The 27,580-nt window shown below is 43.0% G+C and overlaps 1 protein-coding gene across 1 annotated transcript; it reads left to right on the top strand.

Moving 5' to 3' along the window:
- mmp15b (matrix metallopeptidase 15b) lies at positions 1-25,655 on the top strand. The gene is made up of 10 exons (XM_061068724.1): positions 1-345; positions 7,696-7,844; positions 8,110-8,232; positions 8,342-8,649; positions 12,590-12,751; positions 13,237-13,433; positions 17,537-17,675; positions 20,364-20,514; positions 21,645-21,763; positions 22,736-25,655. Exons 1-10 carry the CDS (start codon positions 229-231, stop codon positions 23,248-23,250), a joined length of 1,980 nt encoding a protein of 659 aa, XP_060924707.1. The 5' UTR covers positions 1-228; the 3' UTR covers positions 23,251-25,655.
- Positions 25,656-27,580: the final 1,925 nt, after the last annotated feature.

The raw sequence follows: 27,580 nt of genomic DNA, 5'->3' as shown, positions 1-27,580 counted from the left end.
TGAGTCCGGTCCCCCCAGCAGAGCCGAGTGAAGACACTCCACCCACCTCCATGGAGGGGTCCCCGCGCCTCTGACTCGGACCCAGGAATGGAGCGCTCCTCCGGGACACAGGTGCACTGCTGAACACCGCGGCAGCTCTCCCGTTAGCGAACACTTCAAAGTAGTACTTGCGCCTTTTTTAAAACCCGTAGCGCTGCCATTAAAAGTCGGTAAAGACATTACTACACCATGGGCCCCCCCCCGCGGGCCCGCTGCCCCTGGTTGCTGTGGAGACGGACCCTGCTCACGCTGTGGCTGTGCGCGCTCGGGACGCGTGCAGCGGAGGAGGGATCCTTCAACGCGGAGGTAACAACTGATTCACTGTTTCAGCTCTAAACTCTTTGAAAAAGGCGAAATACAACGTACAATGTTACAAAATACATCGAATATTCTTCTGACAACATTCAGTATTTACACATACAATCAGCTCTGCTCCCAGTGGAACTACACGCACCCACGATGGACTGCACCATAACTCTTGCTCAACTCTTTGAACTGTGCCGTATTCATTCTGTCTGTAAAGTGCAATGGTTCATGTTCAATCCATTCACTACACATGTTACACACTGCACATATTATTTATGTACTTATTTTTGCATTGTTTATGTTTTTATTCCATCACATTTTTCTATATTTTTTACTTTTTCTTACACTTAGGTATTATTATACTCACACGTAAGTATTATTATACTCACACTTAAGTATTGCCTGATACTTACTGATGCCTGTTTTTGGACCCTTGCTGCTGTAATATTGCAATCCCCCCCTTGTGGGACTAATAAAGTATTATATTATCTGACCTACACATATTTGTTAGTTATAGTTAAATAACAGAATGGTCGAATGGTGTGCCTCACTTCCAGTAACTGATATAAAGGAATGATGTTAACCTGTGTAATATCTTATAAACCAGCGAATCAGAACTGAGGCAGGACCCTCTGCACTGCAACCAATTCACTTGTAACCTATTAGTATACAATACGACATGCAGTATCTCAAGGCGCTTAGTAATTTTGAGACTTTACAATACCACAGTTCCCACAATGAGCACGAACTTGCCCCTGGAGTAAAGTTAAATTTAACGGGGTTAGACCTCCAGCAGAACCAGACACAATGTGAGGATCCATCTGACTCGACTGGTTGGGGGGGAGAGGAGAGAGAGACCAGGGACTGCTGTGTAACGGTCATATTTAAGCTCTGTTAGATTGGTTGTCACAATGAAAATAATGAGATGACGGGAGGTTATTAATGATAGCAGCACCAGTTATTAACAATAATAACATGAACAATAAATACTGAGTAGGTGTGTGTTACTTTTATGTTTACATTATCATTAATATTTGTATTATAACCTTTGTTACTATTTTTATATTTCCCTCAACATACTCTTATTTCACATGTGGTTCATTTTGTTAGTAAAGCTGACTTGCAGGTTGTATGTCTACATATATAACATCACATCCCCAGAAATGACCTTAGTGTTTGTTTATAAACATTACAAGGGTTCCAGAAATGTTCCTGTCAGGAGCAAACTCCTGGCCCTTCATGTGCCTTTCCCCTCAAATGAATGTGCAAACATAAAGAGAAGGCAAGCGTTATACTCGTGGTCATCACCACTTGTACTGAGTGTTACTTTACAAGCCATCGTCTTGTTAACTTAACTTGCTCCGTTAGTCATCGTGATACCTAGCAGATTCAGCATGAAAACTCAAGATACCCGAGTGGGTGTTTCCTCTTTGCCATTTAATTTTCATATGGCTCGTGTCGACTCATCCTCTGACCTCTTAACCTTTATGGACACAATTTGTGAATATTTATTCCTTATTGTACACCTTGAAACTCTCTTCTGACAAAATATCAAGTCAGAACTTGAAACATCACATCTCGGATTCTTGTTCCATCAGTCCATCTATGTGTTGATAGACTATTGACTCTAAGAGGAAAGGGCTTAGCCTGTGTGTGTTCCTATTAGAAGGTGATTAGTGGTGGGCTCTTGTGTCGGAGGGAAAAGCAGAAAGACACACACAGAGGCCTGGTGGTCATTAGAGGTGAGCTAGCATCACCAAACCCAGTGACCAGGGGTCTGGTTGTCTCTCAGGTTGCAACACACACTGATGGGTATTAACATAGCTGTGGTATGTGCAGGCATATGTGTGCTTCTTACTGAGACAAGAGATGTTGGTTTTACACAATGTGCGGACTGATGAGAAATTCCTCATTATGTTTTGCTAAATGTGTGTGTGTGAGTTTGTGTGTCAGCTCAAGCAATAACAACTGTATTATCAGTGTGGTCTTTTTAACATTCAGACTCCTCCATACAAGTAGAATTCTAGAAATGATCTGGGAACTAAAGAAAGGCTGGACAGCTGAGTGAGAGACTTCATAGATTCCTGAACAAAATTTCCCTGTCCTAAGATGTTGTTGAAATGAACTAAACAGCCATGAAAATGAAGCAATCCATAAATATTCATGTCATAGTGTCATATTGAACTTGATGGCTATTTGTTTAATAGCACACATTTTATTAACAATTACATAAGTATAGGTGGTCCAACTACTGTTGTTTGATTGGAAATGATTGAAACCGTGTAAGAGTGTTCAGACACTTTCATTACTCTGAATATTGATATTGTTTGAAATATTGTGACGTGCCATATCCTGGACAGCTGCACCCAGAGGCTGTGATGTGACAGAAAGCCCATCTCCATGTATTTTTGACAGTTTAATCGATATCCGATACATCAGAGCCTTCCCTTAGTAAAAGGGTGCATATGCTAACTTGAGTCTCATAAGTCCCGCAACACTTTTTTTCCTATTACAATCTACAACACCCATGTCATTCATGGTCCCTCAAGAATACAGTTAACTTGAGTCTGTGGTTGATACAGACGTTGATAGTTGATACTAACCAAACTTTAAAGGTTCAGTGTGTAATTTTAAAATGTATGGGGACCTATGGTGGTCTTCAGGTAACATAAAAACAGGAAACGCCCTCTCTAGAGTCACTGTTTGGTTTGTCCGTGGAAGAGAACCTGCTCCAGACGTATAAAAGCCTCAGTGAACGTTAACCACAACAATTCTTAGTATCAGGAGATTACACACTAATGAAAACATTAGTTTGAATAATGCATTCTCTTTCTGTTAATGTTTCCCCCTGAATCCTACACACTGGACCTTTGGCGGTTTAGTTGTTGTGTTATCTCGGAGTAAATTAGAACAAGCTCCTGTCGACACGTTCAGGTCATTTTAATGTGCAGCAGCAACAGAGTGTTTTTTTATTAACAGTTTCGCCCAAAAATCATCAGTGGTCCAGAAAATAGGACAAATAATGGAGGCTTTTATGTGTTAGAATAAAGTTAAACTGCAAGTGATAGTTGAGGACTGAAACAGAACCTAACATCATGCTCTTGGTTTGATGATGGGCCTGCTTATCTCCATGATCTGACCACTAGTCTTTATGTCAAGGGAGACTCAACTTAATGAAGTTGCTGATGACCATACATCTAGCGGATGCATGTTTCTCTTGAGTCCAGTAAGGAAATTTTCTCTCACCCACAACAGCCATAATAGTGGTGATATAAACTTTTATGTGTGAACAGAGAGTTGTCTTGAATTTGAGTGGTGATAAGGTGGTATATAAAGCACATAGTGTACAGTATTCTATCAAAGATAAAGGACAGGTCAGTGGACTGAATGTGTTTTGAACAATGTAAACAACACGTTTGCTAACTTCGGGCTATCGACTTTACCTCGGCTGTGTATGCCTCTTCTGACTGAAGACGTGACTGAAAACAGTCTGGCAGGTCAGTTAGTTACAGACAGGTAGGCCAGCCAATCATGTCATTGGATTATAACAGTCCTGCGAGGATCACGTCACATCACATCGGGACATGAAGAGGATTTCAACAAATAGAAAAAGGGTTAGGGTTTCAGAAACAAATGACCAAACCTACCTTTAATTCACATTCTGAAATACCAAACCAATTTTCTTTCTTGAAATGAAAAAGTCCATGTGATGAGGCGTTAGTCTGAGAAACTCAACTTCACTCTGTCTAAACTAAACGGATGAGGTCGGGCGTTAGAGGAATGAGGCGAAAAGAGATGGAATAAATGTGTGAGTGTGACCAGACTCAGAGAAATCTTAATTTGAAAAAAAGGAGGGAATGTCACAGCATGTCGCGGCCAAGAGGAATCTGTGATTGAGTTATTTCTAAAAAGGGAGAGAGAAAGTTAACAGGGATTGCAGTGGTCACTCTCAGCTGTGCAGCATGTGATGGCTGAATGTGACAGCTGTTCTGTAACTGGGACACACACACGCGCACACACACACACACACGCTGCTGCACAGGCATGCTGGGCCTGGGACTCCAAGGCAGCGAAATACAATGGAGCCTCTTGTCTGAAAAGAGATTGCCCTGACAGAAAACCTGTGAATAGGAGCGGAGGAGGATGAGAGAGCACAGAGGGAAACATGGTCATGATAACACAGGCCGTATAGAAGTGATATAGTGAGTGAAAAAGAGTGCAACTCAGCAAAGTAATATCAGCGAGGGGAGGAGTAAATCAGTGGCTCATTGCAGCACATAACTCAACATGCTCCTCAGTCCATGTCCTCTTTGTATCCATGTAATGTGCAACGTTGTGTCTCTTCACAGTCCTCCTGCTCTCCCCCCCTGCTCCCGTGTGATTGGCTATCACTGTGTCCACAAAGACTCACATTGCTACAGGGAAGGGATTGGGCAGGGGACGGCCATGAGATTGGAACTATCTCTGAGTGCCCTAGGGTTGTTGCCATTCGTGCACATGGTTTCTGTTTGATTCTTTGGTGATGTGCTTCAAGAAATATTCAAATCTAATTCCCTTTATCCTCTCTGTCCATCTCGATTTCTCTCCCACTTCTCCATTTACTTCCTCCTGGTAGGACTTTGGGGGGTAAGAGATGGCAGCAGACCAAGCCTCAGAATAAAAGCTCTGTTAGTATCTTGGCTGACATTGTGGTGGACATACACGCACACACACACAAACATACTCTCTCTCACACACACACACACACGTACAGTCCTGGCAGGTTTTACAACCACTTGTATATTGCTGGGTCTAGGTTTTGGCAGGTAAGCCCAAGGACTCTTTGAAAGCCAATTTAATAGACAAGGTCTATACGCTGGAAGCAGACACACGCACATGCACATGTACTCACTCACACACAAATACACACTGAATCAAAAACTATATTCCATGTTGTGTCTAAGACTTGCTCTATATTCAGCTCAGCTGATTAGGGAAAGCTAAAGTCCAGATTCTGGTTCTTTACAGAAGGATTGAGTAGGTGATCTATGATGATCAGAGCAAATCGAGACAATATGTGCTTTGTTTTTCATATTATATCAATAATAATAATAATTCGTTTTTTAATTCATATTTTTATCACCCATATACAGACACATGCCAACACTCTCCGGCCTTTCACATATGAACTACGCAGCTGGAGATTCTCCGCTCAGACACGTTCACAACAACGAATCCTGCAGAGGATCTGCATTCTCACATGGAGTCATTCGGTTAATATCCAGAGTTTTTACAAGGAACCTGGCAGGAAAAACTCTGGAGAAAGTTTGAAGCTTCTCTAACAGACATTTTGCGTTCAAACTTTCAGCCCCTCCAGATAATTTCAGGAGATTATCCCGTGTTCAGTGCATATCTGAAAGCGATTTCTGACTGGTTTGGATTTCTTCATAGTCCAAATATAATTTAAATTTTAACGAGTTAGGACAAGTTTCCCCTACTCAAGTAAATCAGCAAACACTGTTGAGCTGCAGCTGATCATATCTGCCAGCCTAAGTCATTTCAGTAGGATAAAAAAGAACCCTACTCTGATCCGTCTGACTTTGAAATCAAGGAGCCCTTGTTTGAAAAATTCCAAAAATATTGATTTAATAAATCTGGCTCAATAATTGGCTCAGCCTGTTACATGTACTGTAGTTGTTGGTGTCTTATTTGTGATTGTGTCTAACATGGAACATACATAACATTATTTGACTGGAGAAGAGTGTTCTGTGATCCCTGCCACCTGTTTCCCCTCGACTCAGAGTGTGTGTGTGTGTGTGTGAAAGAGAGAGATAGAGTACTTAGATAGTGTTTCAGGAAGTGCGTGTTTGTTTTTGAGTGTATGTCTGTGTGTCAGCTTGTTTGAAGCTTCCTTATCTAAAGGCAGAGGTGGGTCCGGGTCACGTCCAGTTCAGCCATCCCGGTGCCTCTTCCTGCTCCCACGCACACACACACCTTGTATCTGTAAATCTTTGTGGAGAATTATCATAAAGATGAATCAGGTTTTGAATGTTTCAGCGCCTCAGGCCAAGTGCTCTAAAGCCTGAGGGCTCAAACTCTTTGTGTTTTCATCTTTAGCCTTCTGAAGACCTGTGCATAGACTCTAAAGACGTGAGTGAGGTCTCAGGTGCAGAGTAAAAGAGAACGCTGCCATACTGCACTGTACCTTTAAATTTACCAGTACCTGTGTTTTCACCATGAGAGAACTGTAAAATAGCATCTATATGCTTATGTATTTTAGCTTAAAAGGAAGTGACGAGTCCAGACTGTCAGTCAGATGATTAGGTTGATTTGACATTTGAAATTATTTTAATTCTGTCCATTTCTTTTGTTCAAAATAACTTACAGCTGTGCAGGATTTTCAGCGTTTTTTCTTATGCTGTCAAAAAAATCTGAAACGCTTTTTTTTTAGCTCAAAACCTAACCTTAATGGAAAAAAGAGAAGAAGTGCAACATCAGCAAAGGACCAATGTTAGATGTGTGTATTGTAGTTGTGTAGAAGGAGCAGGACGGTCAGGCAGAGGGTGTATAAAGTTAATCAAGGAATTTCTGACCGTGTGTAATTTGTTTTAATTGGACTGTGGATATATGTAACACACATTTAGTGAGAAAAAAAACTTTTGTCTAGTTGCATACAAGTGAGTATTTTAAAATGTATACGATTCATGTGCCAAACGTGTGTGTGCAAAAGAAAGACTGAAAGAAGTGAGTTTGTTTTTATGGCTTTAAAGGAGTGGGTAGGTAAATACACAGCTTTATCAACTAGTATTTTACCCTGTAAAAGAATGGGCGTCGACTTGAGACGACATCTGCACACACAGATGTTCACAAATCAACATACATGAGCACACATGCACACTGATATAGACACACACCCTGTTTTTACATTCCCTGCACCAGCAAAGGGGAGTGTGTGTCCATGTGTAGGCGTATTTAGTATCTCAGACTACCCGATATGCAAGTGCTTGCATGAGTGTGTGTGAATGTGTGCGTGTGATATAAGGTTTCTGCAAAACAGGTGGGATAGACTTTGCGTCATCTTTGATTGGTTCAAGTATCACGTTTTCTCCCTAATGTCTGCCATTAACCCCCCCACCCCCTCTGGCTCTCCCAGTCACATACTGTCAAAATACAGGAGGTTGCCTTCCTCCTTTTGTATACGAAATTCTAAATGCAATCTGATACTTTCACTTTTTGTGTTATGATTTATTTGCCTTTTGATTTTATGAAGACTTTGTGGTGGCGGTCAACTTCAGGAACATAGTCCCAATGATCACATATGAGTAGATGGCCCTTCCTCATTTGTACATTTTCTTAATTGTTGTCTTCCAGTCATGGCTGAGGATGTATGGTTACCTGCCCCAGGCCAGCAGACAGATGTCGACCATGCGATCAGCTCAGATCTTGTCCAACTCCATCAGCGATATGCAGCGGTTCTATGGCCTGGAGGTCACCGGACAGATGGACCCTTTAACCATCAGGTTAGCTGGACTTAGCTTCAGTTACAGTCGTTGAGCATGGCCTATGTTCTGTCTTTTTACTTGAGAGGAGCAGTACTCTGGCTGCACCAGGCAGCTCATAGGTACACTTTGAATTAAACAACAGAAATGTACAGAGACATCAAGGAGAGAAAGTAGGGGTTGTGCTGTCGTACTCCCCTTCATCTCTTCTCTTGGGGGCCTCGTGCTTTTCAACACTCACTGGCATACCTCTTGCCTGTTCCTGATCTTCTTTCAACTCCTACAGTGCCATGAAGAGACCCCGCTGTGGTGTGCCTGACAAGTTTGGAGGCCAGATCAAAACCAATGTGAGGCGGAAGCGCTACGCCCTCACCGGACATAAATGGAACAAGAGCCACCTCACATACAGGTAACAAAAAAGTAATTGCTAATGGTATAAAAATGAAATACATTTGAAATAGGAATCTACAAAGGGATTTATTTGACCTTTCTCCCTCTTCTTTTCTATGTTCCCATAGCATCCAGAACTACACTCCCAAGGTCGGAGAGTATAATTCATACGAAGCCATACGGCGGGCCTTTAAAGTCTGGCAGAGGGTCACTCCATTGACCTTCGACGAAATCCCTTACCAGGAGATCAAATATGGACGACGCAAGGAGCCCGACATCATGATCTTCTTTGCGTCAGGTTTTCATGGAGACAGCTCTCCTTTTGATGGAGAGGGAGGATTCCTCGCCCACGCCTACTTCCCTGGACCTGGAATGGGCGGGGACACGCACTTTGATTCTGATGAGCCGTGGACCATAGGAAACCAGAACATACAAGGTAAATGTTGAATGTCAGAAATAAACAAAAATTGAAATCTGAAATAGAAATTTGGACCTCTTTGTTTGATCTGCCCATAACAGGTAAATCGCCATTACCCTTGCTTGTTTCTTAAGGATTCATCCAAGTCAGGGGATTTTGCTGTTCGCATCAGAGTTACTTGCTCAATTTTCAGGTTGAGATGGAGGATATGGGGGTTATTAGTTCATTGATCATGTGTAGGTGTTCAGCTGATGAGCAGTTTGCGGCATAAATGTTGTGTCATGTTGTGGAGGCTGTAATGGACCTGTGTAAAACCTGTGATAGCAAACAGCTGATCCTATGACTGTGGAGTTGCTGTTGTTCAGCGAGCTACATCATCTCTTATTTGTCACACTTTGCTTCTCAACTGTACCTCCTCATAGGTCTGATTTACACACACACACACACACACACACACACACACACACACACACACACACACACACACACACACACACACACACACACACACACACACACACACACACACACACACACACACACACACACACACACACACACAAACACACACAAACAGACCCAAGATCCTTTTTCTTCTGTGAGGACTACAGTTTGCTAAAATCATGTCCTAAATCTAACTTCAATCCCACTTTTCTTGAGATGAACCCTAAAACCAATTACAACTTTTAACACCAATTTCCAGCTCTAATCTAAGAGTTGAGGATTAAGAAAATATCCCAATTTGAAAGAAAGTGCGAGAAGTCTCCAGAGTTCCTGTTCTTGCGGTGCACCCATTAACCCCGCTGACCAGAAAGGGATTTTTTGCAACAATGGGCTTTCCTTCCCTGTTATCTACATACATACACCAGACACAGACAGCTAAAGCTTTGTGTGTGTATGTGTGTGTGTGTGTGTGTGTGTGTGCGTGGGTGAGGGATGTCCTGCAGGACAGATCACAGAGACCCTGGAATCCCAAAGTAAGTGGGAGGGTGTTCCACTTGGGGAGATCTGCAGACTGCTCTACTTAAACAGCTTAAAAGCAAAGTACAACCAAATTACAGTCCTGTCTGACTTTAGTTAGACACACGTCTACCTTCTTGAACCTTGACTGCAGTCTTCACTTAACTGTGGCATTTTTACAACGTCCACTTACATTATGGTTGAAATTTAGCCCCTACACTTAAAATGTTGGCCTCTGTACTTGCAAAACACACGCAGTTATCCAGCATCTGGCTGTTGGAAATATACCATTAAGGCAAGACAGCAGCAATCAAGTTAATTCAGGTAATTGTTTAAGTTAATATGTCAAATAAAAAAGCCAAATATCCTGAAGAGTTGCTTATTTCACTATAAATTAAATAACATCAAACAATATTAAATTTCCTATTTTAATCTTGGGCCCCTAGAAAATGATCTTCATGAAGTCGAAATAAGAAATCAGTGAATCCGTAAAAGAACAGGTTTAAAAAGGAAATTACCTTTTTTTGGGTCAGGGCTATTTTCAAAACATAATTCATATTAGTTTGGTAGTGCAGGAATATCATATTAGTATTATTAGTATCATTCCTTCAGAATTGCCCCTCTTCAAATCCTAGTGCAAACACAATCTCACTTGAAGGAGCAGAAGAAGTGAGATTTGATGAGCATCTGCTGCACTGAAGTCAGTGTCCTGAAGCATGAAACAGAATCAGCTCTGACCTCTGACCTCCTGTGGGTGGGGGACAAACAAAAACAGATTTAAACTCAGAGATCAATAGTCACACATAAAAAATTAATACGAGAGCAAAAATCAATTCCATTGGAGTCCTTTGCGGCTGTACTGTTTTCCTCCCCTTTCCCTGACCTCGGCTTCACCTGTTGGCGAATAACATTTCTATTGGACTCGAGGTTTTCGGTGTGAACCTTGTGACGCACAGTGTGATTAATCAGCACGGCCTGATAAAAAATAGCTTTTGCACTTCCTCCAGAGCAACCCACGGATACGCTCTCTCAAACACACCTTACACAATGACACCTTGTAGCGATAAAACGTCAGAAGCCTTTGTGGTTCTTTGAGGTCAGATGAGACAAACATGAGTAAGTCACTGGCAAAAGGCAGAGCGAACGTTGAGAGAGCATTCTGGTTGTCAGGGTGCGGCTTTGTACTGTGGGTCGTCTCACTTGTTGGTGAAAAAGCTGTGAGACGCGGTAAATAAGTGAAATAAGACTTGAATGACCAAATGTGCGTGTAGTGAGAATTAGATGTGTTGGCTGAACTTTGCTGAGATGTTTGAAGTTTTTTTTAGCCTTTCTCTTTTCGAACTAAATGGTTGTCACGGTGACCTCACAAAGACTTCTTTATCTGCTTTCAGTGCTCTCTCGCTCTCTTTTTCTTTATTCACCCACTGTCCTGCCCTCTGCTGTTTTCTCTCCTCGAGTGTTAGCTGTAGCTTAGCATGCCATGAGGACATTCATGTGACTCGGAAATTATAGATGGTTGGGGAGATGAACTCTGTGTGTGTGTGTGTGTGTGTGTGTGTGTGTGTGTGTGTGTGTGTGTGTGAAAGGAGAAATTAGACCATCTTCCCCATTCCCTTCCATGCACGTTAGTGACATCACCAAGTCACCAACAGCGTGATGTCACTGGCCCAGATCTGACAAATAATCACGGTCCATTGGGGCTGTTAAAATGACTTGCAAGTTCAAAGTTCACAGAAAGCAGGGCAGGGCAACAAAGAGGTATTGACTGAGAGGGAAGTACCCGACTGTGCGCTGGCTTCAATACATGAACTCGTTGGTCAATTCTCAACAAGGTTTTCTTTGGTTTTACTTTTCAGAAAAAAATCCATGAGAAGTCTTTTGTGTAGAGAGGAAGTTGATGCAATGGTCATTGTGGCTCAGCTGTGTTGTGGCCTTGTCAGTGTGTACTTGTTGCAGTGGCCAGCAGAATCCTCTGACAGCTACAAAATGCCAGGAATGTATGCTGATTCATATCAGCCGTCATTAGCATGCCATTTGTGATTCATGTGTCGGATCAGTGGAGATTTGTAGTGTCATCCCAACTGAGAGAGATTCTGATAAATCAGCTACATGGATATAAACAGCGGGCAGCACAGTGGTGCCTCAGAGTAAGATTAAGGGGGCTTGTTTGAATCCCAGCTTGTCTGGGGTCTTTCAGTGTGGAGTTTGCATTTTCTTTGTACCAGGTTAATTGGAGCCTCTGAACTGATAAAAGATGTGAATGTGAGCATGAATGGTTGATTGTCTTTACATGTCGGCTGGGATTGGCGTCAGCTCCCCTTGCAACCCCTCAGGGGATGAGCGTGGTGGATAATGGGTGATGGATATCCACGGATCACCTATTAGAAACACTTGCACACCTCTGTATATTCATGTCATTATCCAAACAGTTAATCTCTTGTCAGCACTGCCATGTGTAACATCATGTCAGGAGCAGCAGGTAACGTTCCATCAAGCGTCAGAATAGGGAATAAATGTAATGTCTGTGACTTTTTGTTTTCTCAGTTTTGTCTGAGTTGGGTTCAGCCTCCTCCTCTTTCCTCTTTTTATAACAGCAAAATATTTTTCACACACGTGTAAGAGCAGGCAGGGACGAGCCAGTGAAGAAGAAAATAACTGCTGCTTTCAACTACAATGGTTAATGCAGTACCTGAAATGGTGAAGCATTAAATCAGACTAATGATCATCATGCACTCACACAAATGCGGCCACGTGAAATATTAACTTATACATTCTGCAAAAACGGTCACCTATTAATTTGGTCACACAGTCTGGAGCCATGCCCTCAGTATCAGTATGAGGCACTTTCTTCCATATGTAGCTTGTACCATATGGGTTGCTATGTGTGTTTTTCTTGAGACACTAATGTTTGAATGCAGATGGACACCAGGTATTTTGTCTTTCTCAATGAAGTTCCCCTCCTCCTAACTCGTCTCTTTGCTTCGTAATGTTCACACAGGTAATGACCTCTTCCTGGTCGCAGTCCACGAGCTGGGTCACGCCCTGGGTTTGGAGCACTCCAACAACCCCCTGGCTATCATGGCTCCCTTCTACCAATGGATGGAGACTGAGAACTTCCAGCTGCCTGAGGACGACAGGAGGGGCATACAGCAGATCTACGGTAGGGTGGGCCGTGCACGTTGGATGCTTTCCTATTAACTGTTGTATTGGTGACTTTCTCGAACTTTGCAAGTAGTGTTACAGCATTTTTCCAACAACAAAGTGATCATTCTCTCAAAGAAGTTTTTCGTCTTTCTTCTTTCAAACGTGTAAAATATCTTGTTAAATGTCTTTGTTTCCAGACAACCAGCAGAGACTCATGGAGCTCTAAAATGTAACATGAATTAGTGAATATTAGAAGCAGATGTAAGTCGGTTTCTTTTTAGCTTTGGATAGAGACAGATTTTCCAGGTTTATCCATATCTCTACACTAGATGCTGAATTTATTTGTTTATGACAGACAAATTGTGTATGAGGGTGGTATCAGTGATTGTATCTTACCCTCAGCAAGAACGCAGAAAAGCTTTGATTTGATTTAATTGAAGTTTTATTTTATTGTAATTGCATCAAACAGGTTTAACCCATGTCGTCCGTTTTCCCCATCAGGTCACTCCGACAGTGGGCCCACCCCGGCCCTGCCCACAGTGACGCCACGCCGCCCGGAACCTCGGCCCCCTCAAACACCACCTCGACATCCTGACCGTCCCAGAACCACTGAAAGACCAGATCACTATGGACCCAATATCTGTGAGGGGAACTTTGACACAGTCGCCATGCTCCGAGGAGAGATGTTTGTTTTCAAGGTAAAGGCTTTAAGGTTTGAGATAATAAGAAGGATTTGTAACTGCTTGCTGGCTCTGCAGTAATGAGCACACAAAGTCCAAAAAAAACCATTATGTGTACCATTATAATGGTTTATTATAGGACCTTACTTGTCTTTCAGTCGGCCTCCAGCAGAGGAGCTGCTCTGACAAGTTAACAGCGTCAATAAATTAGTTGTACTTTCCTGGAGAATCGGTTTAAGACAAATGGCGTGTGCACGGCCAGCAAGCGGCCTGTTTTCAATCAGGTCCTTGTGGATTGTAAAGCCACAGGGTTGGTGTTTTTTATGACACTGAACACTGTTAAAAGGGTGGGGTGTTCTCAGGTGTTTTCCTTAAAGAGCCTCTGGACCCACACAAAACATTCACAGGGGCCGAAGCAGCAGTGAGCTATTAGTAAAGGTCCAAGAGATATTTCTTAGAAAGCTCTTATTTTGCTGTAGACTTTTTATTATTTGTTTTAATTGGCATTTTTTGGCCGGACAGTCAGCGGTTGAGAGGCAGACAGGAAATATAGGGAGGAGAAGGGGCATCACATGCAACAATGATATACGTCCTGAATCATGGACATTGCGGTTATTTGGCATGTGCTGTAAACATTTGCTTACCGGAGAACTCAAATATTGTATTATTAATCAAGGTTCCTTGATATCATTCAACCCAGACCTGTGGCCATCTGCCATATGTTGTCAACGAACATGGAAGTAGCGTTTCCTGGTCAATGTCAGTTGAAGGAACGGACATTTAAGCAGCAAACAGAACTCAATTTTAACCACTTCAGTGACAACCTATTCATTGAGCCGCTCTATAGAGATAATTAAAGATGTGTTTCAGTGGGAGAGGTCAAAGGAGGGTGTTGACGTTTGGCAGCGCTGAACACTGAGGAGGTTTGTAGATATAACAGGGAGCTGGACAGTGAACAGCCTCAGATTCACTTAAAACCAAAAACCTCACTTTTATTTTTTGTCTCGTTTACATAAGAGGGAGTTCTGCTGTGTTTTATATCGACAGGATGTTGTACAGCTATTCCACAGCTCACAGAACTCTGAGGGCAGCAAAACAAAGTATTTGGTTATAAGATTTTTTTAACATTCTGTGAGCAAATAATATAACTTTATTTTATAGCACTTATCTAAACAAGGTTACAAAGTGCTTCACAAAATACATGGCAAAAATATAATGAATAAAAATAAAAGCAATTCAATTCAATTTTAACCACCAGATCATAACATCAAAATGTATAGAGAAACCCAATAGTTCCCATAATGAGCAATCAGTTTGGCGACAAAAAAACCTACTGAAAAAAAACCTCCAGCAGAACCAGACTCGGTGCGTGCGGCCATCTGTCTTGACCGGTTGGGCTGAGCAGAGAATAATGGGGAGCAGCCGTGATCTGATTTTACATGGCACATGGTGTGAGTCTGTGAGCAGCAGGACACTGGGACAGGAGTTGGTCACCTCTCTCTGTGAAGTTGGAGTTTTGCAGTGTGTCTCCTGCAGCTCTTCATCAAACAGCTCATTGCTGCCTCGCCTGACTCCTCCATTTCTCCCTGCAGTATTTCAAACTCATCTGCTATCAGAAAAAATGCTGAGTGTGACCACTGTCTTCGTTCTTAGATGCCTTTTTGATGAACGATGGCAGTAAGTGCTAGGCTCAATGACAAACACGTTGAATTTTCTGTTATAGTGACATTAAATGATTTTAATGTCAAGCTGCAGAATTGGAAGATGTGTGGTTTGCATATATATATCAATATTGTGATACATTCTTCTGTGGACCATAGGCTCAAAAAACATTCTTACCTTATCTGGCAATCATCAGTCTTAACAGACTTTTATTTAAATGAAAATGATCAAGATCGCCACTTTAAAGCAAATAGCACTGTTTCAAAGCTCTCCTCACAGAGAGCCCTGTCCCTCCACACACACACACACACACACACACACACACACACACACACACACACACACACACACACACACACACACACACACAGATCAGTCTATGAATATCTCTTATCTCAGACCCTTAGTGTGCCTGACACTGACCAGTAGTTGTAAGACTTGGCATCCATCTGCCTGGACGTGTGCTACGCATGGTCACACAGATATATCTGTGCTCTTAGATTTAATTTCAGCCAGTGATATCTATGTTCTTTGGTTTTATCCACAGTCACAAAGCTCATCTGGACAACATTAATCAGCGTCCAAAACTCACTTTTTCCCTGAGAGCCACTCGTTTCTAAACTAATACATATGACTCCAATCTGATTGAGTGCAGACGAAAAGCAAATAATATACGTTTAAGTCATCAGATAAATTTTGTGAATACAAATCAATGCAATACAATTATCATGTGCAGTGTAAAAAATAGTAATCAACCTGCCACACCATGCCTCAGCCCACCCTCCAAGTGCCCAGATAATGACAAATCATCAAGTGTTGTGTAATCACATCATACTATAGTGTAACTTTAGTGAATATGAACTAGATTCTTCTTTCCTAGTAGCAGTTCCGGGGAGCAAATTATTTCAGGCTGCATTTTCTTCCTAGCGGTTTAATTACTTTCTTAGTACTTGGTTTGGGTGCAGTTTCCAACAGGCTGCTTTTAGTCGTTGCACCAGTCTGCCTGTGATGCCTCCTTTGTTAGGACATTTTAGTTACTAATGGTCGACATTATTCTTCTCTGTTATTCCTCTGCACAGGCAAAATCGCTCACTTTGAGCTCTCAGAGTGGGCGTAATTTGTGAGACATCAGTACCACTCTCTCTTTCCCACAGAGTCCTGTCCATTAAAACTAACAAGTGGCTGTCATTCTGGAGGGAGATGGCTCCCTTCTTTTATTCACGTCTACCATTTATTCTGCGCTCGGGGCTGGACACAGAGACAGTCAGCAGAGCAACACGGAGCTGCTCCCAGTATTGAACCTCCCACACTGAAGTCTGGTCTGTTCTGCAGAGGACTAATATGGTCAATTCAGTCTTAATCTGGTCAACGCAAGGAGCTGTCAGACCACACAAATCAAAGAGCACGCTCCCCGTTCAGTTCGGCCCTGTTCTGTTTCTCTCCGCTCTCGTTAAACACATTTTCATTCTGTTCCATTCCATGCCGCGTCGCGCCGTCCTGTCTGCCAGTGTGTTCTTACGTGAAGGACAAAGCTAGGTGTGCTTGCCAGAAAGAAGCAGCACCGAGCATTTTACCGTTACATTATCCAGGACAAGCAGAGCTACTGACTCACCACTTATGAATGAGACTGGTGTAAATCTGTCTACTGGCTTGTGTGCGCAGCATTTACAGTAGATATGACAGTTCATAAGTTTCTCTGTGTGTTCATGGGTCAAACTTGATGCTGTGATGCACACATGACAGTTCTTTATCAACGTTAGTCAGTAATCAGCAGAGAGAGTGGGAGGTGAGGACGTGACAGAGCCACCAGAGCGGAGACTTGACTATTATTAGCCTGCCACTGTTCCGCTGTTGTTAGTTTATTGTACGTTTTGGTCCAGTTATACTGCAGAGCTCATCGTGACCAGCAAGCAGTTCATGAAAAGTGACTTACAACCTTTTCTTCCCAAAGCTACATGTAGACCTTGTGCTTTCTATTCCTGTTTAGTCCAGCCAGCTACTTTATGAACTCCACCAAGGGGGACATCTTTTCACCCTGAAATCAATGGTGTTATTATTGACCATAAATGAGGTTTTACTTGATACAGTGAAAGTCTCAATAAATACAAATATAAACAAGGTCTAAAGCTTACAAATTACAATAGTTCGGATCAGGACATGTTTTGAATATTAATAGCTGTTTACAGACTGTGTGGGCTGTAATAGACAAGTGACATAATTTTCCTTTACCTTAACTAACTAAAATATGCAATATTAAGGATAGTGTGATTGATTTAATAGTTCCATTATATATGTTAGAAGCCACAAAATTTGGGCTTTCTGTGGGGGGATAATCCCCCTGAAACCCCCCCATAGCTGACTTCTGTTTCCCTCAAGCTTGCTTCTCCATATCCTTTTGGACTTTGTCTGCTGTTGTTGAGATGTGTTTCAAACACATTTTTTCAATTCGGTCTTCTTAGGGCCTCTGGTTCTGGCGGGTGCGTCGGAACAGGGTACTGGATAACTACCCCATGCCCATCAGTCACTTCTGGCGGGGTCTGCCTGGAGATATCGATGCGGCCTACGAAAGACATGACGGCAGGTTCGTCTTCTTTAAAGGTAAGCAGCAAATACTCACAAACACTGATGGATGCATGCGCCTATAAGCTCCGAAACAGAATATGATGACGCACTTGCTCATGCTGACAGTATCCTAAAGTCATAAACAAAATTGCATTGCACTTGTAATTTTCTACCTCGCAGCTCAATGGAAAAGGTCAAATGATGATTGATCATTTGTCATTTATCAAACCATCTCCTAGTGACTGTTTCTGTAAAACAGGCCTGCTCCAACTAACCTTTTGAGAGCATGACAGTCTTCCAGGAGCAACTGCCTTTGAGAGCACCGGATTTGTACACAGTGTCGTACTACTAGTAGTACACATGCTTCGTATGCTCAAGTAGCAAAAGTGACAAACAGCTCTAGTGTTTAACAGACAATCATTGTTCAGACTCAGCAGAGGGTGTGGTATCACTGCATCCAGGTTTTATCACAAGTCAGTCCGTCTTACATCTGTATCAGCGTGTAAAAGCTTTAGGATTAATTTGTTCTTTTACTTTCATCTTTATTGAAAAATGTCAAACGGAGCATATGGAAGATAAGTCTCCCCCTATACATAAGTATACTCTTCCTCTATATAAACCCACCCACCATCTGGTTTCTTCTTAACAACCTTAACACAGTTATAATGCACCATGGTAATTTTAAACCGCCATGTCCTAATGCTATCACACTTTAATGGTCAAACTGATTGTGGAGCTTTAGTCATCTTCTGCAGATAATGTTGGAGATAAACTGCAAGTGCCCACGCTTCCTCAAGAAAGCAGCACTACATAATATGTTCTACATGCAGAGTATAAATCTCCTTGAGCCCAGCTCATTATTCACACTGAGTCACTGAGAGCGGCTCGTCTTTTACAATGGTGGATGATGTTGGTGAATGAAAAAGAGAGCGCTCAGGTCTTCAGTGCAGCTTGAACCGGGGGAGCCACAGGCTCTGGGGCAGCTGTTGATGGTGAGGAGCATGATGTCATCGGCAAGTCCCTCAGTGTGACACTTGGCTGCGAGCCATTCACAAAAAAAGAACAAGAGGAGGAAGCGAAAAGGAGGGAAAGAGAGTGGAAAGGCTGTGTGAGCCCTGGGGGAGCAAGAGTAAGGGGGACCAGCTAAAGCAGCTGGATATCTGTTCCCAAGACCTATGGACCAGTTGGTTCAGTAACAGTCAGAATGAGAAGTCCTTTCTTCATCTGTGTTCCTGTGCAAAGCTCTGCACATTAAGTTGATTTGTTTGCTGTGTGATTGGTGGTTGACAAGTATCTTCTAATACATTTCACATCCATCAGCCGTGACGGCAGGAAACAACTAAACCCACAACCGTCACAGAATTTACCCCCCACTCCCGGCTGTGGTGAGCTTGATGTTTCCTCTTGGAGGAACTAGCATTATGATCCATTGTAAGCATGTCGGTTATTCCCAAATGTAATTGAGTGTTCAATCATGAATATTTGAAGTTTTTATTTACTTGTCAGTCCTGGAGCCGCCCTTTTTAATGAGATCTGCATTTGAATAGAGTGGATTCTTACTTGACCCGGGCTCCAACCCTCCACCAAGTTAATTGCAAATCAGTTCAATATTTTTTTTGTGTAATCTCAGGGACAAACAAACTAACAGACATAAGTGTATGATGGCACATCCTTAATATAAAAAGGATACTGAGGATCACTGCCACTGTTGTCATGTGTGAAATCACATGAACTTTCCTGAGTTGGGGAAGTCAAGAAAAACACTTTTCTAGCAGTTTACTGTAAGTTGTGTTGTTCTTGTTGATCACTTAATTCAATGTAGTGTGACTATGTATTTATGAGGTGTAAAAGCAAAGCTGTAGTCCAAAACGGGATAATAGAATATGACAAATCCTCCGTACAGGAACACAGATTTATTAATCCAGCTGTTGTATTACCCAGAGGTTGTCCAGCTGTTTTAATCCTAAACAAATCACCCTGTTTATCCCTTTAGAAAAACCGCAGTTTCATAGCAGGAAGGGGTGACATCTTGAGGTCAATGTAGCTCTTGTGCAGTGGTGAAAAGTCATGGAACAAGTCATGGGATTTTACATCAAGGCCGTGCACCACAGGAACCCTGGGATGCATTGCGTCAACCCTCTTATTCTCTATGCTGAGTGTTGAGCTTTCATTTTAAACGAGGAGCAAGGGGCTGGAGGTGGGTGGGTGAATGGATGGATGGATGGTTGGCCGGGTGGGTGGGGGAAAAGAAGGACTGGAGCCAAAGAGGAAAGATGTAATGGTGCCAGGAGGAATGGAGTACCCCTGCCTGACATAATAAAAACAATAAAACCTTCCCTTCAGCGAGAAATCTGCTACATGAGACAAGCCGCTCCGAACGGATAATTACAAGCCAAACCCAAACTCCTTAGTCAATGATGTCGTACTCGCGTTTGCTGAGTCTTTTTGATTGCCTGCCAACAAATCATTATTACATTCATATAATTTACAAGTGTGTGTAAATGCTGGTTTGTTTCCCATGTTGTTCTCTTTTTATTCCTCGTTTAACTTCAATTACTCAACATGTTGTGTGCCAGAATGTGCACACAGCACATCTGTGCCTTTCAGGAATTGTCTGTTCGCATGTGTGGACCCATGTGAATCCAAACATGCACGCCAGGATCCATAAGAGTCCACTAATGGTCCTCTCCTCTCCTCTTGTCTCCCTGTGACTCCTCTCCTCAGGAAACAGATTCTGGCTTTTCAGGGAGGCTAACCTGGAACACGGCTATCCAATGGAGCTGACTGATTATGGTCGGGATATTCCCTACGACCGAATAGACTCAGCCATCTGGTGGGAGCCGTCCGGCTTCACTTACTTCTTTCAAGGAGACTGGTAATTTAGCTTAAACCTGTCAGCATCATGAAAACTCACCTGCTACCCTGTTTATTAGTTCATGATCAAACTCATTTTTGCCTCATAACATCTAGCTTTTGTCTGCAATGGGAATGAATACAATCACTCCCAGGTTAAAGGACTCTGCATTAGACACATGTTTTAACATAGACACATGTTTGAAAAACATGGTTTGGCAAACTCTTCCACTGGCAAGGAGAAAGGAGTCATTACCTTTTTAGGGGTTTACCCATGTTAAAAAAACCTGTGTGTACAGGATCAATTAGGTTTATTGGAGTATCAATAGTTTGATCACTTTTAATAGTTCAGACAGCACAGTCGAGCTTGATCTCGACACAACAACATTGTTCCATGAAACAACATTAAAATATATTGCATTTGACTCACGTACAATTACCCATGCTAACTGTGTGTCAATCATTTCACCACTTTGAGTCCAGACTTGTTCATTTCAGCAATGATGCAAAAGAAGCCACGAAAGTTGTAGAGACATTCATGATCTCCAGATAATGAATCTCACTCACAGTGGTTCTCATCAGTGCACGACTATTTTACGCAAAGACAAATGCATCTCAATCTACCCTGGTAAAAAATTGGGTTGTTTTTACGATTTATGTTTCAAAGCACATTCATGTGCATTTCTACTAATGAACTGGAAGGCTTGTATTTTATTGTGGTTCTACCAAATGGACTCAGAAAATAACTCTCTCCCAAATATGGAATGAATTTATTTCAAGATCACACAACTTATTTATAAGTTTAATTATAGCTTTTCCCTATGAGGATTAAGCCGTACATGAGGAATAGCAGCAGCTGTATATGTGCAGCTCTTAGTTAACAAAGTTAGAAAGTTCTATGAACAATACAAACATTTTGAAGATACTGTGGAGCAGAACAAACACCAGTGTATGAAAGGGGAAAATATTTATGAAAACACTCATAGGAAAGTAAGTAATTACACTGGGGGCTTCTGGTGCATTTATACTCGGCTCAATTTGAATGTCCTGTATAAACTGTGATGTTATATATACACCATGCAGGCCCCCACCGTGCTCTTGTTTAGACAGCTGATAAACAGTGACGTCCATCTTCTCCACTGCTGTCTGCAGGTACTGGCGTTTCAACGAGCAGTCGCGCTCAGCTGACAGAGGCTACCCGAAACCAATCAGCGTCTGGGGATCGTCAGTGCCCTCTGCTCCCAAGGGGGCTTTCCTCAGCGATGACGGAGGTGAGCTGAGACAAGAAGAGTGGTTTGTGTGTGTGTTTGTGTGTGTGTGTGTGTGTGTGTGTGTGTGTGTGTGTGTGTGTGTGTGTGTGTGTGTGTGTGTGTGTGTGTGTGTGTGTGTGTGTGTGTGTGTGTGTGTGTGTGTGTGTGTGTGTGTGTGTGTGTGTGTGTGCGTGCGTGCGTGTGTCAGCAAAAAAGTGGGGGAGGGGACACGCCTGAAACAAAGAACTAAGGTGTGGCCATGCGATTATCATGAGGGAGGGGATGGTGAGTGCGTGACTTTGTGTCTTCTGGGAAGTGAAGTGTATGTCTTGTGCTTTTCAATGCCTTGGTTTGAGCAGCTAGTTGCTCAGGCTACATCCATACTACTACATTTTCCTTTGAAAACACATTCACTCTAAAATTCCGGAGTTTTAAAGCCACTTAAACAAAGTAGTGGGGTTGTGGTTTAGTTTGGACAAACAGAAACTGAGATGTTTGGAAACGATGACGTAGACACTCACAACCACTTGCTGAATGGGTCCTGTTGGTAATGACTTAGCCTTTGTTGAGGAATTCTATCACATGACACTCTTCCTGGAGATAACAACCAGCGTTAGCCCGGGTACCAGTGTAGACTGCAACACGGATAAACAATTACCCTGTTGTCTTTGCTAACAGTTGCTGTGCAGATACAACCCTTTACATACGTAGGAGTCAAGCTATTATTCCTATTTACACCGGCACTGCATGCACAATGTAGGTGAATGGTCTTGTGATGTGCACGTTCAGGCATGTTAGTATGGAGGGATGCAAACTAATGTGAAAACCAGTTTGCAAACGAAAAATTGTAGTAAGGAAATGAGCTAACAGCTAGCGTTTCATGGAACCAGTGTCCAGTCTTCATGGTAAACTAAGCTAATCTGAACAGACAGATACAAACTCTTTGTTTAAATTGATACACTGACTGAAATCTGTTCTCCTCGCCTCCTCCAGCCTACACTTTCTTCTACAAGGGTTCCAAGTACTGGAAGTTTGACAACCACCGCATGAAGAGCGAACCAGGCTACCCCAAGTCCATACTAAGAGACTTCATGGGCTGCAGTGTAGACCTGGACCAGGACAGAGACACGGACACAGACTCAGGGCGTAAAGTCCCAGATGTGAACCGTCCGCCGTTCAACCCGGACGCAGGACGTGAAGGTGACAAGGGCAAAGATCGGGACGGAACGGATCAAGGTGGAACAGACAAAGACACGGGCAAAGGATCAGACAGTGACAAAGACGAGGACTACCGTGAGGGTCGGGAGGAGGGCACCAACGAGGTGGACGTGGTGCTGAAGGTGGACGACAGCGAGGAGCGGACCATGAACATCCTGATGGTAACCATCCCACTGGTCCTGGTGCTGTGCATCCTGGGACTGATCTACGCCATCATCAACACGCTGCAGAGCAAAGGGGCGCCGCGGCTTCTGGTGCACTGTAAGCGCTCACTGCAGGACTGGGTGTGACCCTGGACATTAGGGGGACACTGAACTTTGAACTTGAATCGGACCTTAGACACCCGCCTCGTCTAATCCCAGCCCCTCCATCTCTGTGCTCAGTGGCTCCTGAAACTCTTAATACTTGTGGTAGTAGATCCATACACTCACACAAACTAGAATCAAGCATAAATTATGTCTTACATATACACACACACACACACACACACATCATCCTAACCTCCTCTTGTCTCCCATGGTGCTCTACAATGCGTTGACTGTAGTCTATTTATATGAGAGAAGTTTGCACATTGGTTTTTTTTTTTGTTATTTTTGTCTGGATTCATTTTGTGTGACTTTTTGTTATTATTATTTTTATTTCTAAACCAGGAAGGCCGCTCTGTTCTCTCTTCCTCCCCCTTTCCCTAATCTCAGTGGGGGCTTTTTCCTCTCTGATAACTTGACATCTGTGTATGCTATCAGTCTTGCCACAAAAGAAAGACACATGTAAAAGGCTTGAACAGACGGGTCACTTAACGTCCACATGAGGTTTAGCTGTGTTCCTTCCTCCTTTCATCATCATCTTCTCCACCCTGCTCCATCTCCTCGCTTGTTTCTGCAGTAGAGCACAGTCGTCCAGATGTGAGAGCTGAGATAGAACGCAGCAGGGTTTGGTCACTGAAGACATTTCACTATAGTTTTGATGTGGTTGTTAGTCTGAAGGTTGAATCTGGAGTTCTGCTTGTTGTTCATACAGACACTGCTTCGGTTTTAAGGGATAATTCCGGTCAACTCACATAATAACTCACTTAATTTTGCAGTTTTATCCGTTGATTGTCAAAGTTGCTAGAGTTCTTGTTGCAATGGGATCACTCCAGTCTGCTGACATACTCACAGGTCGAACCAGACCCACCTCTCTTCATTTTGATCTCAGGTACAAACTTGTCGAGTTCATGACAGCATCTTGCACTGTTGTGTTGTACTGAGCCGTAAAATGTTGACGACTCATTTTTCATGATGTTTAAATGCATAAACTCTTGAGCGAATCAAACAAACACCAAGTGATCTTCATCTACTGATCAAGTCCTAATAACTTGTGATGAGTGTTAGTGCTTATTAGTTAAATTGAATCGACCACTGGCTCTTGAGAGCTGGGGGTGGGAGGCAGTGAAAGAAGCGGATGCAGGTGCAGCGTTAGTGACACTTTCCTCAGCAATTCACATTCTCTCCGCCCTTGCCAAAGTGCAGACATAGGCGATTGCCTAGTTTGCCTATATGGACGCTACGGCTTTGCTCACATCGGCTCCTCCAGGCAGACAAAGACAGCCGGAATTCCGGAGGGTCCCCCTCAGACATTTGCGTTCACACACACAGCCCCTCCAGAGAAATACCTAAGTGTCTCATGAGTTAAGTACGTTTGAAAGAAGTGTCTCCAGGTCCATATTTTTGCCATGATCACACCTAGTTAAATGCTGAGATCTATGACTTGGGCACACAGCATTATTGCCAAAGGGAATTCAAACACTTGGCTTAAATTAGGAAAGATATCAAAACTATCACACAAACATAAATTAGTTCACTAACTACTCACTAAATAATCACTATCCACAGTCATATTTATAAGTCCAATATGATAAAAAAGACACGATGGCTAAATCTACAAAAATAAATCCCCAACACACCTTAATTATCTTTTGAAGTCAGACTACTTGTCTCTTGTTTTCCTTCTTTATCTTGTGCCCACACAGTTGGACAATAGGTCTACCTCTTTTCCTCTCCTTACTTGGAAACCTTTTAAAGACCTCTTTGGCTGAAAAGGTAAACAGACGTTTGAGGGTAACCTCTTCCTTTAGCTTTCATTTATGGGGCTAATTCTCATAGTGCCTCTTCTCTGTCAACAATGAGACTCCAGAGGAGACAGACTAATGGTTAATTTAAAGTCAGCTCACTATGAAATAACACAGGAGAGGCCGCATTTATTGCATCTCTGTGCGTGTGACAAAACAAGAGACAAAGCAAAGCCACAGCTTTTCATTTCAGAGCAGGATGTTTCACCACAAAACAACCCAGCAGTCACAGGGTGCAGCTAATGTACCGAGGACTTAATAATCGCCTTTTTACTGCTCGTGCTTTTTAAAAAGGAAGAACCCTCCATGACAACCTGTGGTCTTTTGGTTTTAAAGACGGTGAAGCTGGGAGCACTAGGGTGGGCTCGGGCCATGCAGGATCATGTGATCACAGACTAATCCTCTTCATTAAAAAGCAGCAGGTGTGTGCAAATGCTGTTCACCCCCGCGACCCCTAAACTAAACCTTGAACTTCCAGAATGAAAACACTACCCACTCCCGTTTCATCTCCCACGAACAGAGATAGGATGAAGGGGAGTGTGTGGGCAGGAAATATTTTATTATGTTTTTTAGCATTTAGCTACTTAAATACACATGTTTGCCAATACTTTAAAATACATGCTATTGGAGTTTTTTGTGTTTATTCTCTAATGGTGTTGGCAGCCTTTGGTTTCCATTCATTTATATAAGATATGAACGTCACCAAAAAATTATTATGGATTCAAAATCTGCCTAAAGATTTTCATGCTGTGACAAAATGAATGGAAACCAATTGCTGCCATGAAAACATACACTTAAAGAAAGACATGCTTTGCAAAATGATTGGTGTAAATGGTCACTAAAGGTTTTTAAACAGCAGAGCCATTACCTGCAAAACCAGTGGTGTTGTCCTGTAAAAGCTTGTCCTTGATTCATCAATGGCAAACTAAGATAATTGCCTGAGCTCATTATGGATACATTTTCAAGAAATTATTTTGAAAGGTACTTGTGAATATTTCAAGTTTTTAAATGATTAGACCATTTTTGAAAACCAGGCTGAAGTGAGGGAGAGTGGGTGGGAGACTTGAGAGAGTGACTTCAAATAGAAATGGGAAGAAGGCTTATCTGAGGCAGCATTAGGTAAGCTGCCACCCTGACCAGAGGGGGCTCAGCTCCCCCGGCTCAGGTTACACAGATGTGGACGGGGAGGACGAGGAGAGGCCAAATTTCCTGCAGCTGAGACAAGGGAAGGGGGGGGATGGGGGACGGGGGAGGCAGGCTGACCTCCTCTCCCTGAGCTTGCAAAGTTTGGATTTCAGGAACAAGAAGGGGTGGGGGGGGCAGAGAAAGAGAGAGGACTCTGATGGCTCTATCCCACTGGCAACAGCCCATGTGACCCAGATTCTCTCTGCTGGCTCAACAACAGTGCCGGTCAGAGAGGAAACCTCAGCTTACAGCAGGAGTCAGACCTTTTTGAGGAATGTGCGCTGTAAGTGCTTTGCTTGTAGTTGTCAGTGTGCCCCGTTACATTTTTTGACTTTTTAAAACAAACTGGGCCTTGCGTACTTAAGGCTGCCTTTGTGGTAGTGAAGCGGCTTTCAGATATTTAATCTCTGGAGGAACTCCGCAGAATTGGGTCTAGAATTTTCCTTTCAAACTTGAACAACACACCGGGGGGATTCTCCGCCCAGACACGTTTGCGATAGCAACAAACCCTCTGGAGGATTTAGGTGAGGGGTGGTGCAGAGGCAGGACGTAACACACTCATTCTGCTGCAGAGAGTGTTTTTTGTTTGCAGCATGTCATCACCAGTGTCGACTCTTGTCACCAAAAGCTCTGTTGTCTTCTACGTGTATGGCTCCGTCCGTAGGTATTTTGGCCTTGTGTGCTTTGGTTTGGATCGGACCGAGACACGTTTGAGTAGAGTAGAGTCTCCTGACCCATCTGCACAAAGCATCTCAAGACCCCTCACCACCACCACCCCCCGGCCGTATCGCTGCAACAGCTCTTTGTACAGGATTGATTTTTTCCGGTTGTAAAATTTAAAGACTTGCCTTTCGAAGGGTTATGACTGCAATGAAAAAAGGTTAAAGAGCAGTCATCATTGTTTTTCTTTACTTCAGGTACATTATTTTCAGTCCTGTGTCCAAATGTGAGCTGGCACTCTCAAACACTAGCATTTGGGCTTCTCCTGTTTTGTGCAGCTTTTATGTGGACGTACCCAGCAGGTGCGTGACCCTGCTGCTGTGCTCGGCCTCCAGCGATGTGAGGACAGGTTGAGGTGGGGTACCTCAGCAGACAGAGTCACCGTTAATGGGACGCCCGTGCTGAAAGGTGGAAAAAAGGAAGAGCAAATGCAGCTTCCACCAGAGGTCTGGAGATTGATCTGTGGCCAGTCGATAGACGTTGCCAGGAAACGGTTTCCTGTGTCCATCGCTCACCTCCTCATCATCAGGGTCGGTGTGGGGGGGGGCAGTGTCTGGTTGGTTGGCGGACACAGCTAATCAGTGTTAAAAGCACCCCCTCCCTCCTCT

Source organism: Limanda limanda, chromosome 3 (assembly GCF_963576545.1).
Source record: "Limanda limanda chromosome 3, fLimLim1.1, whole genome shotgun sequence".
In the NCBI taxonomy this organism is placed as follows: domain Eukaryota; kingdom Metazoa; phylum Chordata; class Actinopteri; order Pleuronectiformes; family Pleuronectidae; genus Limanda; species Limanda limanda.
This window is presented reverse-complemented; position numbering and strand designations above follow the sequence as displayed.

Excerpts from the sequence above, each read along its gene's own strand:
- mmp15b (XM_061068724.1), top strand. The coding sequence starts at position 229 with ATGGGCCCCCCCCCGCGGGCCCGCTGCCCCTGGTTGCTGTGGAGACGG. Across the intron at positions 346-7,695 it reads AGGGATCCTTCAACGCGGAG|TCATGGCTGAGGATGTATGG; the intron begins GTAACAACTGAT and ends GTTGTCTTCCAG. Across the intron at positions 21,764-22,735 it reads TTTCCTCAGCGATGACGGAG|CCTACACTTTCTTCTACAAG; the intron begins GTGAGCTGAGAC and ends CGCCTCCTCCAG.